General features: G+C 39.2%; 1 protein-coding gene across 3 annotated transcripts in view; it reads left to right on the forward strand.

Moving 5' to 3' along the window:
* Window positions 1–14,046, forward strand: part of LOC146361017 (ATP-binding cassette sub-family C member 4-like) — a 30,685-nt gene that overhangs the window by 3,509 nt on the left and 13,130 nt on the right. For 2 of the 3 annotated variants that reach the window (XM_084920539.1, XM_084920540.1), the window contains exons 4-19: window positions 134–358; window positions 470–559; window positions 1,609–1,772; window positions 3,491–3,616; window positions 4,414–4,663; window positions 4,776–4,883; window positions 4,994–5,083; window positions 6,495–6,686; window positions 7,204–7,298; window positions 7,506–7,592; window positions 9,509–9,605; window positions 11,205–11,423; window positions 12,548–12,685; window positions 12,815–12,852; window positions 13,269–13,393; window positions 13,557–13,703. In XM_084920539.1, the coding sequence (XP_084776665.1) occupies window positions 134–358; window positions 470–559; window positions 1,609–1,772; window positions 3,491–3,616; window positions 4,414–4,663; window positions 4,776–4,883; window positions 4,994–5,083; window positions 6,495–6,686; window positions 7,204–7,298; window positions 7,506–7,592; window positions 9,509–9,605; window positions 11,205–11,423; window positions 12,548–12,685; window positions 12,815–12,852; window positions 13,269–13,393; window positions 13,557–13,703 (2,191 nt within the window). The remainder of the gene's footprint in view (window positions 1–133; window positions 359–469; window positions 560–1,608; window positions 1,773–3,490; window positions 3,617–4,413; window positions 4,664–4,775; window positions 4,884–4,993; window positions 5,084–6,494; window positions 6,687–7,203; window positions 7,299–7,505; window positions 7,593–9,508; window positions 9,606–11,204; window positions 11,424–12,547; window positions 12,686–12,814; window positions 12,853–13,268; window positions 13,394–13,556; window positions 13,704–14,046) is intronic. The other variant, XM_084920541.1, reaches the window with a different exon arrangement.

The following is a 14,046-nucleotide window of genomic DNA, read 5'->3' on the forward strand; positions in this document are numbered from 1 at the left end:
AATATTGTAATTTTACTGTATTATTGTATTACTAGCAGATATTTGAACCAATTTACCACATCCAGTACTAGTAATGGATAGAGTGAAGCTTGTTTGCATATTCCATTATGTATTTATTGTCTTTGTCGTAAAGGAGGCAATCAAAGTGATCCAGCCACTTCTTCTGGGAAAAATAATCTTTTTCTTTGAGAATTATCACCCAGATGATCAGAGGAGTCTTTGCATGGCGTATGTTTACGCTGCTGCGATGTCCATCTCCACGTTTGGACTGACTATCCTCCAACATCTCTACTACTATCATGTCCAAAGAACAGGCATGAGGATTAGAGTGGCTATGTGTCACATGATCTACAGGAAGGTCAGTGAAGATTCAGAAAATTTGCACAAGAGATGCAGATTTTTTGAGCTCACAACTCTCAGAATAATTTTGTAAATTTTTCAAGCTGTTAAGTAAAAATGCTCTCATCAGGCTCTTGGTCTCAGCACTGAATCCATCGGACGAACAACCACCGGTCAAATAGTGAACCTACTTTCAAATGATGTTAATCATTTTGATGAGGTAAGGCAACAGATGACCTAAATTTTTAAGGGTCAAGAACCCACTCGAAACTACGTTTGGAGAATTGTAACCGAGACAACAGAAGGACAGAGGGTTAACCTGGATGTACCCTTTGAAACCTTTTTTCATTAGGTATTTGAGTAGATGGGTATTTGTGGTAAATGCAGTTTTTTTTTAGATATTATTTAAAAGTAACTACACTAACTTGCCACAGGAGAATGATAAAGATGAAAAATCTGAACTCTTGACCCTCTGCTTGATGTTATATATAGGGCAGGGAAGAGGTCTGGAAGTGTCAATATAAAGCAAATCAATACAAAGTTGTCCAGAGAGATCACATTTATTGTATGACGAAACATTGCTGTCCACTTCCAGAATTACAGCACACCATCTATAGAGCATAAGGTCTGGCGAGTCCCTGTTCAGACGCTGGCATCACAAGATGACTGATTTTGAGCTAATACAAGACCTCACAATAACTTCTAACCAATGAGATTGACTGAGAGCAAACCTTCCACTGATAGCTAGCTATGTCATAAGGATGTATATAGGCAATTTTTGTATGGGTAGGACAATTAAGTTTACTTTTGTCTAATTCACAGGAAGTTGTTTTCAAAAAATATTAGGCAGGCATCTGAATAAAACATCTGTACTTCCATAAATGAAACACGCTCATCCACCCTGGTTAACTGCAGTCAGGCATTAAAAGCAAGTCTCTGCGGCTATTTTGTTAATGCCACAAAGGAATCATTTTTGGGATAGCTTAAAGCCTGACACGACTGATTAACATGTGAGGGTGATTGCAGTCACACGAGAATCACAAGCATCTTAAAGCTGTTCTATCGGCATGTAGTTACCCAACACTTTATTGAGACACCTTAAGTATTCCTAAAATTTGTTGACCATTAGCACATTTCTCCAAATCTTGGGCATCTATGTTTGCTTACATTACAGGATCTTTATGGTGACTGACAGTTTTATCCAAGTTGTGACTGCCACTTGCAAATGTCACACACTTTTCAAAATGTCATTTATAATGACCTCTACAGATTACACTCAGACTGCACTACTTGTGGGCGGGACCTCTGCAAGCAATGGTGATCATCGTTTTCCTTTGGTATGAGATCGGCCCCTCGTGCCTGGCAGGTGTGGCAACAATTGCAGTTATGATGCCGATACAGACCTGGTTTGGAAAACTCTTTGGCATCTTCAGGTAAAGGATAACTGGAGAAGTACATGGATCTTTCAATCTATACACCTCTCAACATCCAGCATTAAACAAGACCCGACTGCAGGACTCATAGGCAAATTGGGCAAATGTAAAACAGACCTTTTTATTAAAGTAGAAGCCCGATGTTCACAAGCTCCAAAATATCCACACACAAAAAAGACTAATCCAGGAAATTCCAAAACCCGAACTGAGACACACAAAGGTGGTTAAACAGGCAGACTGCCAGACTTCTTCTTGGATTTTAGACACAAAGGTGCATTGCTGCCCTCCTCTGGTACTTCGTGAACCAAGGAGGTCAAACTCATTTTACCTTGAGGGCCACATACAACTTACTTTGATCTTAAGCAGGCTGGACGAGTGGCGCTGTGATTTTTCTTTTCTAAAGAAATGTTGCTGTAGTAAATGAAAGACATGTTCGCACAAATTCAATTGTAAGAAATGTTTGAAATTACACAAAATGTTCTGGTAGCTCATTGCCCAGACTCTCCTGTAATTATAAAGCAGGAAGTGTTTGTTAATACACAGAAAACCTTCTGTTTCTCTTGTTTTCTTACTGTGGGCACATTATTTTACAGAACTTCTGCAGAGTTCTTCCTAACTCGGTTTCAATTACAGAAAGATTGGCACAGACGACTGAGTCAAAAAATTTCCTCCACTGACATCTCAACTCTCAACAAATTTCCCAAAATACTCTCTGTGTAACTTTTTTTTTTTTTGGCTTTTAGCCTTTTGTACTGTATCCATTTTGAGTTTTTAACCTCAGCATGCTAAGTGCACAGCTGATCATCACACCACTGTGACAAAAACTACTTTTTTTTGAGTTGTTGCATTTCATGAAGAATGTAGATTTATATGATCTCTCTAAAGAGTATGAGCTCTATTACCTGATCGAAGTGTGTTTAAGGTTCTGTATAATCAGTCTGTATTAGTAATGACCTTCATCGTAGCCTTAAGGATTGTCCTATGTTAATTTTTTCTTTGGGTCAGATGAGTAAGTGATGGATGGAGGGAATTTTACTGCAGTCATAGAAATCCTAAACCTGGTTGCTTTGGCATTAGATACATTTGATGCATACAAACCCACACATAAACTCCTCTGTAGGACTCCCATTTTTAACTTTAGTGTTTTTTATGTCCACCTAGATAACCAGGGAATGTTAAAGCTGATACTGAAGCCATGCAAATATTTTGCAAGACCGGAGCTAATGTAGAAATCAGACAGGAAACACCAGGGAAACAAGACACAGCTGAAACTAATCAGATGATTACAAAAGAAAGTAAAACTAAATACAAGACCCAAGAAACAAATGACAACCAAAATAAAACAGCGAATGAATAACCGAAACACTCAATATGACAAACTAAAAACAAGGAGAGGAAATAAGGGAACAAGAGCCAACAAGAATGAATCAAAGGAAATCAGACAATGAAGAACAACCCAACCAACAGAAATAGAAACTTGAACTAAAAAGATTAGAACTAAGAACTAAACGTTCCCTATAAATCTAAAAACATTTTAAAACAAGTTCCAAACTCTGAAACCCGAGTCCAAACCCAGGACCATGACAGGACCTGTTTAACAATGTTCAATGACTGTGTCTATTTTCTCATGCACTAATATGTTATTTATAACGTATCATTAGGAAAACTAGCGGACTCAATGACATGTTGTGGGGTTTTTTGTTGTTGTTTTTTGGCAGAAGCAAAACAGCAGTCCTTACTGACAGCAGAATCCGTATCATGAATGAAGTGGTGTCTGGCATAAGGATAATCAAGATGTATGTCTGGGAGAAACGGTTCTCAGCCCTGGTGACTGAAGTTAGAAAGTAAGGATGAGAATCACGGACAAACTGGTATTGTTTTGACAGGAATCATTTTCTGAACCAGCAGAATACTATTGCATATATTATCCTTTTTTTTGGTACCCCTCTCCATCATCAACTGATTTAGCCCTCAGCTCTGACAGGCTCACGGGGTATTGTCGTCAAAACACAGGGAGGACGACAATACCAAGTTTGTGAATGAACTCCAGAGTGAGGCGACATAGGATTTTCAAATTCAGACCAACGATGCACCTACTAGAAATCTCAGATAAGTTCAAATCCCGCTGACCTTAACCCCAAGGTCAGAGGTCAACTTTTCTGAAAATCACTTAGGATTTCCACATTTTTCACATAGGTGCAAATGCTACAACTCTTACATAAATCCTCCTTTTGCAACATGTTTACATTTTATGTTTGCTTGTCTTTTCTTCAATTTGTGAAAAAGTTTATATTACTACTTTATTTTATGGGGTGTTCTTAATTGGTACTGTTGTCCTCCTGCTGAAACTCATATCAAGAGTGACCCCTAAACTCAGTCGGAGGTTTGGATCCTGCTGTATTGGATAACCAAGAGTACTTAGGCAGAACTTATGCAGGAAAAGGGAGAACATGGGAATTCACAAAAAGCTACACTCTGACTTTTTTTTCCTTTTTCCTTCATAAATTAAAAATTAAATATATAATTACTGTCATAGACATATCAAAGTGAAACAGATGTTGCTCAACATCCTGCCAAATTTAAACTTAAAACTTTGCTTCAACTATGTAATCCATCTACATATGTTCTCTTATGTTTGTAGGAAAGAAATCAGTCGGATATTAAAGAGCTCCTACTTACGAGGACTCAACATGGCTTCCTTCTTTGCCAGCAGCAAGCTCATAATCTTTGTTACCTTCATGGTCTACACTCTTTTGGGGAACACCATGACTGCCAGCCAGGTGTTTGTCACCATGTCCCTGTATGGTACAATTAAGGTCACCCTGACCCTGTTCTTTCCTCTGGCCATTGAGAAGTTGTCAGAGACTGTGGTGAGCATTCGCAGGATTAAGGTAATTAATTTCTGTCATAAACTGTAGGAAAAGTTGGCAATCCAGTAGTCATGTCCAAGATAGTCAAGCAATTTCCAAAGCTGGTGTAAAACCATGTATATCATTTTCCCAGAATTTTCTCCTTCTGGAAGAGATTGAGAGAAAAAATATTATGTTGCCTTTGGCGGAAAAGGGGGGAAACTCTATTGAGATCGAGAAACTGACCTGCTACTGGGATAAGGTAAATAAATATATTTCGTAGCAGTGTAACATATTGTTGTAGAACAATGACTGTTCCTGCAAACTTTATAGTTTGATGTAGTACTTGCTGCCATTTTTGTCTTTGTTTAGAGTTTGGATGCACCATCTCTTCAGAAAGTTTCCATCACAGCAAAGTCACATCAACTTCTGACTGTAATCGGACCAGTGGGGGCCGGAAAGGTCAGTAAACTTGTGTAATCTATCTTAGCATCCACCCTAAGATTATAGGAGTCTTTAACCTAACGGTTTATTACCGGATTCTTATACACTGCTCAAAAAATAATCACTTTAATAACATATCAGATCTCAATGGGGAAAAAAAAAATCATCATTACTGATGTGCACTGAGTAATATGTTAGGTGGTGCAACCTGGCAACATTGGATGAACTGAAACATAATGTCCCAGAGGTGTTCTATTGATTTAGGTCAGGTGACTGTGGGGGCCAGTCAGTGGTATTAGTTCCTTCATCCTTCAAGAACTGCCTGCATACTCTCACCACATGAGGTTGGACATTGCTGTGCACCAGGAAGAATCCAGGACCCACAAGCATATGGTCTGATAAAGTTCAAGGACTTTATCACAATATCTAATGAAAGTCAGGGTGCCGTTGCCTAGCCTGTAGAGGTTTGTGCATCCCTCTATCAATATGCCAGTGACTCACCACCAACCCAGTCATGCTGAATGATGTTACACAACATACGTTTTTCCACGACTTCTCCAGACCCTTTCAGTTCTGTCACATGTGCTCAGGATAAGCCTGCTTTCATCTTTGAAAAGCACAGCGCGCAAGTGGAGGACCTACCAATTCTGGTATTCTATGGCAAACGTTAGTTGGGTTCCATGGTGCTGGGTGGTGAGCACAGGGCTTACCAGAGGGCACTGGGCTCTCTGGCGCCATTATTGTCATTTTGTAGGGTTTTGGCAGTGCTCATCCAGTTTGTCTTTGTAAAACGGAGCAGATCCCAGTCCTGATGATGGGTTAAGGGCCTTCTACAGCCTTGCCCAGTTTTCCTAGAACACTTGCTTGTCTCCTGGAATCTCATTTACCGTTTTACCATGTGGGAGATGGACTACCTGTGCAATCTCTGTAGGGTCCAGGTATCGACTAACAACCCCCTCTGCTATTTGACTGATCACATCAATATCAACATTTATTTAAAAAAATCCTTTAATTCTTTCTTTTAGCAGTTTACTTGATTTGATTTGTAAAAGAGTGGAGGTTTTTTGCCTTGTTTTTTTTGTTTTTGTTTTTTTTGATGTTACTGCATAGAGTCCTATGAAATATGTGGCCCATGATTCAGTACCTTGTAGATTCACCTTTAGCAAAAGTAGCTAGACATAATCTGATCTTTATGACTTTATCAGTCGTTATTCAGGTTTAGAGGCATATGTTTATACACAGCTCTTTTATGGTTCTGCCAAGGTGTTTCAATTGTGTTGAGGTCCAGAATTTGTCTGGGCCATTGCACCATAGCAACTCGGAAACAAAGTGCCAAACCATTGCAGGGGTCTGCATGTATTTGTCACTGACAAAAACAAAAAAATGCAATTTACCCAGCTTACATGCATGACATCCATGTTTTCCTCAGTCATCCCTGCTGAGTGCAATCCTGGGAGAGCTTCCTCATGACACAGGCACACTGAAGGTCAAAGGTCAGCTAACCTACGCATCCCAGCAACCGTGGGTGTTCCCTGGAACCATTCGCAGCAACATCCTTTTTGGGAGAGAACTTAACCCCAAGAAATATGAGCGGGTCCTTAGAGCCTGTGCTCTGAAGAAGGTGAGCTAATGTGTTCAATCAAAGCTGAATGTTGTGTTCATGACAATGTAGAAATACTATTTGACTATGACTATGACTGAAAAGCTTCTAAAGCCTGGACTACTACTGAGAAGCTTTTGGATTTCATGGACCTGAACTTTACAGAGAAGCAGATGCAGGTCCACAAATCAGGCTTCTTCTAGGCATGATTCTGGGTTTTGTACCCAGCGTTTTCTGCTTTGGACTCACACTCTCTGCAATTTTCTGTGTTTTCATTCTGATTTTATGTTTTGTATTCATAGTTTCTTTGCTAGTTATTCTCAGGCTTTTCCTTTCCTCTTTTGTTTTTAATGCCTAGTCTGCGTTTCGATCATTAATACTTGTCCTGGAATCTGCATCTTTGCTTATAGTACAGGATAGCCTATTTTGCTAATATTCTGAAGAACAAAACCAAACTGCCAATATTTATTAAATGACAAAAATGTTCCTCTACTTTTGGCATTCACATTTATTTGTGTTACACCTACATTTTGTGCAGGACCTGGAGATGTTCCCAGATGGAGACCTGACACTGATTGGAGACAGAGGAGCCACACTCAGTGGGGGACAGAAAGCTCGTGTAAACCTGGCGAGGTACGAGGACAGTCCCAGCAGTTACGTCATTGTTATGCACAGGAGAGAGGTTCCATTTTTAGTATAATCCTCAACAGATTTGAATTTGGTAGAGGCAGTAAAAAGTTACATGTTCGGGCAATTTTTTTTAACCCTCCACGTATGCACACTGCTGTTGTTATAGTTGTTCTACTTCATATGGCATAATCAAAGCACTTATTTTTACAGGGCTGTGTATGAGGATGCAGACATCTACCTCCTGGATGACCCTTTAAGTGCTGTGGATGCAGAAGTTGGAAAACATCTTTTCGACAAGTAATGACTGCTCACAATTCTCTGTGTCCCGAAGAGATACCCATATGTATCCATATACATTATGTATAGCAGCGGTCCCCAACCCCCGGGCCTCGGACCGGTACGGGTCCATGAGTCGTTTGGTACCGGCCCACGAGAGTTGAGGCTCAGGTGTGAAATGTATAGTTTTCAGGGTTTTTATCAGTTTTCAGTGTTATTTTGTTATAGTTTTTATCGTTTACTTGGTTTTCCTTGGTCTTTTCACGTGTGTTATGAATAAATCTTCTTTTTTTCGGTACCGGTACTAGTTTTATTTTGTTGTATTTATCCGCGACACCTTAAAGGCCGGTCCGTGAAAATATTGTCGGGCATAAACCGGTCCGTGGCGCAAAAAAGGTTGGGGACCGCTGATGTATAGTATATTCTACATGCTACTTATCTCTGTTTTATAGAAACTAAGGGAATTATTAATCGTAAGGTTAGATTTAGGTGACAGAATTTGAGTTTTCATTTCAACACCGGCCATTTCATGGCACTTTATACTGTAAAGTAAAGACCCAACAATACTATCTCTGATAAACTTAGAAGTGGGATTATTATGCTCACATCGAGCCATGATTTTTATTTCAGGACCCCAGTAGAGTTGCTTTGCATGATTGGCAGTTCCAAAAAGAATTATTTAACTGTTAGCGGCCCTTTTAAAGCCTCTCAGTTGGGTGATCCCATTACTTTGCTCATTACTTATTTTCAAAAGTAATTAGTTAGTTACTTTTTAAAACATTTTGCACCCTAAATAGGTAATAAAGCAATAGATCTTTCAGCCAAATTCTACTTTTTCTGCATAATCCATCATATAAAATGTAATCAAATGAAAAAGTCTCTTTTTAAAACTTGTTTTATTAGTTTTAATGTTTTAAGCAAACATTAAATTATATGCAACATTCTCTGACTGGAAGAAATTTGTTTAACATTTAAACCTATTTTCTGTATATTCCAGCACATAAAATAAAATAGGTTTTTTCAAATAGATGCAAGTAAAATACAGCAGAAAATAAATAAAATCAAAGACTCAGTGGTCCTGTTGCTCTATTTTCACCTGTATAGCAGGAGTGGGGCAGGCGGAGGTTTGCCCTGGTGCAGGTGTGTCGTAGCAATCAGTGGAAGAATCTGGGAGTTTCACATTCCCGTGGCAGCGTATTTGGTGCATGTTCGGAAGTTTAGGGGTTTTTTTCGCTGTAAAAAAGAAGTTTTCTTCCCACGCAGTGAGCAGCAGACGCTAATGTTTTTGTCACTTTTTACGGAATCAAACTCAAAATGAGGTCAGTACTTCCACGCTTTAAACGCTGCACGCTCATACTCTCTTCCACACACATTATATTATCATTTTTGATCTGCACACAGCTGTTGCCACAAACGTTGCACTCGCTTACGTCATTGTCATGAGACATTCTCGCAAAAAAAAAAAAATCACGGTTTTAGTAATGCAGTAACGCAGCGTACTTATGGGAAAGTAACAGTAATCTAATTACCTTTTTTGCAATAATAATCCCTTACTTTACTTGTTACTTGAAAAAAAGTAATCGGATTACAGTAACGCGTTACCTCTCTCTGATGCACACAGATCCTTTTCTGCTCTATTACAGCCACAGACTATCTTTTCCCCCCCTGTAGAAATATATTTTCTGCCACACATCTCATTTGACCTTTTAAATGTTCTTTTACTCAAATGCTACACAAGTCAGCTATATATGTATCATAGTTCCAATATTGTAATCACTTTAAATGAACACAAACAATGAATCTGGATCTGGAGGACTGAGCTCGCATTACACAGCTGCGTTGTGTCGTGCAGTATGGACCTATATGAGATTTTTAAAAGGAGAAAAGTTCCACTTCTTATTTATGAAATGTGTACACCTGTCTGTGCTTATGATCAGGTGTATCTGTGGCTTTCTGAAGAACAAGTGTCGTATCCTGGTCACACATCAGCTGCAACATCTGAGGGAAGTTGACCAGGTCCTGGTCCTCAAGGAGGTTTGTATCCTTGTAAAAGAAATTGCTTGAAGGAAGCTTGCCTCCTGCTTCTTATCCATGCCATTGCAATAAATAAAGCATTCCCACAGCAGAATCCTGCCTAGTTGGTCAGACTTGGCCTGACATGGTCACAATAACCCAATCAGCTGCGACATTAAAACCACAAAAACAGCTCTCACCCATTCCGTAATGAACCTGGGCTGTTTATGTCACGGCTACAAAGCTGACTGTGTGGAGTGCAGACCGACAAAACTTGAGCGTAGCAAAAATGAGCCGTTTATTAAGGCTGGCAAAATGGTACAAGACAAAAGGCAAAGACGAAACTAAACAATAACCTAAACTGGGTGAACTAAGATTAAAACATGACCTGACAAACCTTGAACATGGAGACCTGGCATGGATTCCTAGAAAAACCTGGAAACATGACATGAACATAGCAGACGACCACAAACTGGAGATGATCAGGGGAAGTGGAAACACATAGGGACACAGCTGACACAAATGAACATGTCACAGGGGAAGAATAAAACTGCACACGAAGAACATGGGACACCAGACCTCTTCAAAATAAAATGGGAAACATAACGAGACACAGACGTGACAACACAAGCTTGACAGCATAAGAAACGCAGATATGAAACACATGAAGGGTGAGGGAGACTTAAAAAACAGGGGTGAAGACACAAGGGGAATCTAATAAACAGTGAACTGTAACGGCAACCTATGCACAATAGAATTGAACTTAGAGAACCTAATATACTTAAACATAAACATATATATATATATATATACTCAAAACATTGGGCCAGAAGACCCAGGATTGTGACAGTTTTGTGGTTTCATGTACATTATCGGTCCTGTGGGTTGCCTGCTGGGGCTTTGGCTTTTAAAAGACATGTTTGGGGCTGGTTTAGCTGTAAACTGGGCAGCTCTAGTCCATTAGATTGATTTACACTTGTTGAGAACCTGTTGTTTAGATGGTGATATGTGTATATAGGACCGTGAATGCCAGGATCCAAGGTTTCTCAGAAGAGCTTACTCATCTTATCTGTCTGTGGTTTTAATGCTGTCGCTTGTATCAGTGTTAGTCATAATCCTCTATATGTAGAAATGGTTACATTTCAAAAATTTCTAAAATCAAAACAAATTCGAAGCATTTTACAAATCTGTGCATCCACACCTAAATGCATTGTGATCATTTATGCACAACTTTTTAAGTTCAGTTTAAGAACTCTGATCATCTTCTCTTTCAAAAATCATTCTGTGCATAAACATAACATAACATCACTTTCACTCACAACACCATGGTTGTACAGGACTGTGGACCATCCTCTCAAGTGGGTATATGTTAACTAATCCATTTAATGTGAAATAAAACTTTGATGTTAATCTTACCATTCCCTGAAAACAGCAGGCTAACATTATTGTTATCTTAATTGCTAATCCTGGACATTTCTGCTCTCAGCTGACATCAGGTCAGACAAACCTTGGCAATGGAACAGTGGACAGTGGAAGCCCAGATGTCCCAGTTTTCTGCTGGGACTTGAACACAGCTTAGATTTGATGTCCAGTAACTGATTTCCTTTGTTGCATCTTTAGGGTCAAATCATGGTCCAGGGAACCTACAGTGAGCTGCAGTCCTCTGGCCTCGATATGGTGTCCCTGCTGAGACGTGATGAGGAGCAGGAGCAATTGTCTCAGTTTGCTGACCCAGAAAAACTGTCTTTACAAAGTCGGTGGACAAATGATTCTCACAGTTCACACCGTTTCCTCAACTGCCCCCTTCCACCAGAAAGCACCTACACTGACCATCTTCCTGTATGTATATTTACTAAAGAGACTGAACATTGCTATTTTTACAAAATCTGTTTTTAAAAAATGTAATTAATTTCCACAGACTCCCCATGCATTGTCCTTTCTCTTTTTCTTTAAAGTTTCTATACGGTACCATGGTATATAAACAAGTCAATTTATTACTTCTTCTAATATGTGACATTTGTAGATATTACCTGATAGCCATTTGGCTAGAAAAGATATGCTAACTTCAGGTAGCTATTGGAGAAGTTCACTTACTCTAAGTCAGGGGTGCCCAATCCCAGTCCTCGAGAGTTACTGTCCTGCAGCTTTTAGATGCATCCCTACTCCAACACAGCTGAATCAAATGGTTTGATTACCTCTTCAGCATGCCATCAAGTTTGGCAAAGGCCTGATAACAAGCTGGTTCTACAGAGAGCGGCCTGAAAGCTGAAGGCTCTGCCTTCCAAATATTGTAGCAATAACAAGTAAGCCTGCAGTCTGAGAGTGAAGTGCTTTATTGAGCTGATATGGTGCTGTGTGGTCTTCATTCATGGTACATGATATGGTAATGGATGGTACATATACACTGACTTATACACTTAACACTGAATTACTGCATCAATGTAATGTGGTGTGTAGGTAATCAGCATGCAGCCACTATAAAGTTGTTACTGAAGCTAAGATTGCTTTGATGGCAGCTTTCAGCTCATCTGTATGTGTCCATTTCCACTCCATGTGAGGTCTCCCAATTTCTTAAATCAGCTATTCTTCACAATCCTTTCAACAGCTTTGAAAGAATTCTCACCTTTTCCTACTCTATGGTTCCTTTCAGTCAAATTTCACGTTACAAATATATAAGGAAAAACTATACTGTCAAAAGTATTTGCTCATTTGACCATTCATCCAGAAACACATTTATCAGGTCAGACACTGACACTGGACAAGAAGGACTAGCTCATGGTCCTCGCTGTAATTCATCCTAAAGGTGTTCTGTTGAGTTGAGGTCAGGTTTTCATGATATATATATTTCTCATTAATATTTTTTTAGATGCACTATCATGAAGTGTCAGCTTTGTTCTGAGATTACAAACAATAAAACTATGTTCAAGTATAAAGATGTGCCTGGATAATTTCTTGTTTTGCAGGTTGAAGCTATTCAAACTATTGCTGAGGAGACACGAGCTGAAGGAAATGTCAGCAGTCACATTTATTTTACATACTTCACAGCAGGCTGTAGCCTTCTGGTTTTAATGGTTATAGTATTTCTCAGTATTCTAGCTGAGGTAAGTCACAGATCTCTAATGGTACCATTAGCAAGTGAATGGAGATTTTTTTATGTTTTTATTTATTGTGAACATAAGAAACAAAACCAAGTTGAACCTTTTTTTTATTGTTTTTTTTTTTTTCAATAGGTGGCATATATCCTTCAGGACTGGTGGTTGGTGTACTGGTGAGAACTCAACACACTTTTAGTACTGTGTAATACTGTGCAAGTCTTGAGATACACCTCATTTCTTTATAATTTGCTTCCAAGGAGCTAAAACATTTTTAGATATATTATAATGTAAAGGCCCTACAAAGAGATTTGATAAAACAGCAAGCGCTTTGGGGACAGTGAGAAGGCAAAAAAAAGAAATCTATTTTTTCCTTCTGTTCTGTATTTCTATGTATGTTTTCAATAACTCACTACACATGTGTCCCATTTCCTAGCAAAGTATAAAGAAATTAGTGGTAGATCAGGACTTTAGTCCAGTTCTGTAGAGCCAGTAGCTTACTTTTCTATTCATTTAATTACAGAACATTTTATTAGACTGTTTAAGTGTTCTTATGTTTCACACTTTGTTTAATTGTCTTCTCACCTGACAGGGCAAGAGATGATTTTACAAACGGCACAAACAGCAGAGTCACTGCTGTTAGCCTTAAAAGTGGAATGAATGTTACTAGTTCATACCAAGAGTTTAATCTCTCTTTTTACCTCAGCATTTATTCAGGTAAGCCTTTCAGTCCTGTAGTTCTTACTTAAATCTTCACATACTATTGTTGACTACCATGTGTGTTTAGTGTCCATTATGTTATATTACTTGGTAGAATATACTGCTGTAAATCAAATACCAAACTATTTTTTTAATATAGTCCTGCTGTGTTTACTTTTAGGTTTGACAGCAGCAGCTGTGGTCTTTGGTTTTGCCAGGAGTTTAGTGATATTTCATGGGCTGGTGAGATCAGCTCAGACTCTGCACAACAGCATGTTTAGTGCTGTGCTCCACACTCCTGTTAGCTTCTTTGATATCAACCCCATAGGTGAGGTCTACACAGGATTTATTTTTATTTTTAAGAGGAAACAGTCACATATTTATCTGCCTAGTGTTTGTTAATAATGGATTGCATTTATATAGCGCTTTTCTAGACCCTCAAAGCGCTTTACAATTCCACTATTCATTCACTCCCACATTCACACATTGGTGGGGGCAAGCTACAGTTGTAGCCACACCTGCCCTGGGGCAGACTGACAGAAGCAAGGCTGCCACATCGCGCTATCGGCCCCTCTGGCCATCACCAGTAGGCGTTAGGTGAAGTGTCTTACCCAAGGACACAACGACCAAGACAAACAGAGCTTCGGATCGAACCGGCAACCTTCCGGTTA

This window comes from Perissodus microlepis, chromosome 23, assembly GCF_051167445.1.
Source record: "Perissodus microlepis isolate ML-2025 ecotype Zambia chromosome 23, ASM5116744v1, whole genome shotgun sequence".
NCBI classification, from domain to species: domain Eukaryota; kingdom Metazoa; phylum Chordata; class Actinopteri; order Cichliformes; family Cichlidae; genus Perissodus; species Perissodus microlepis.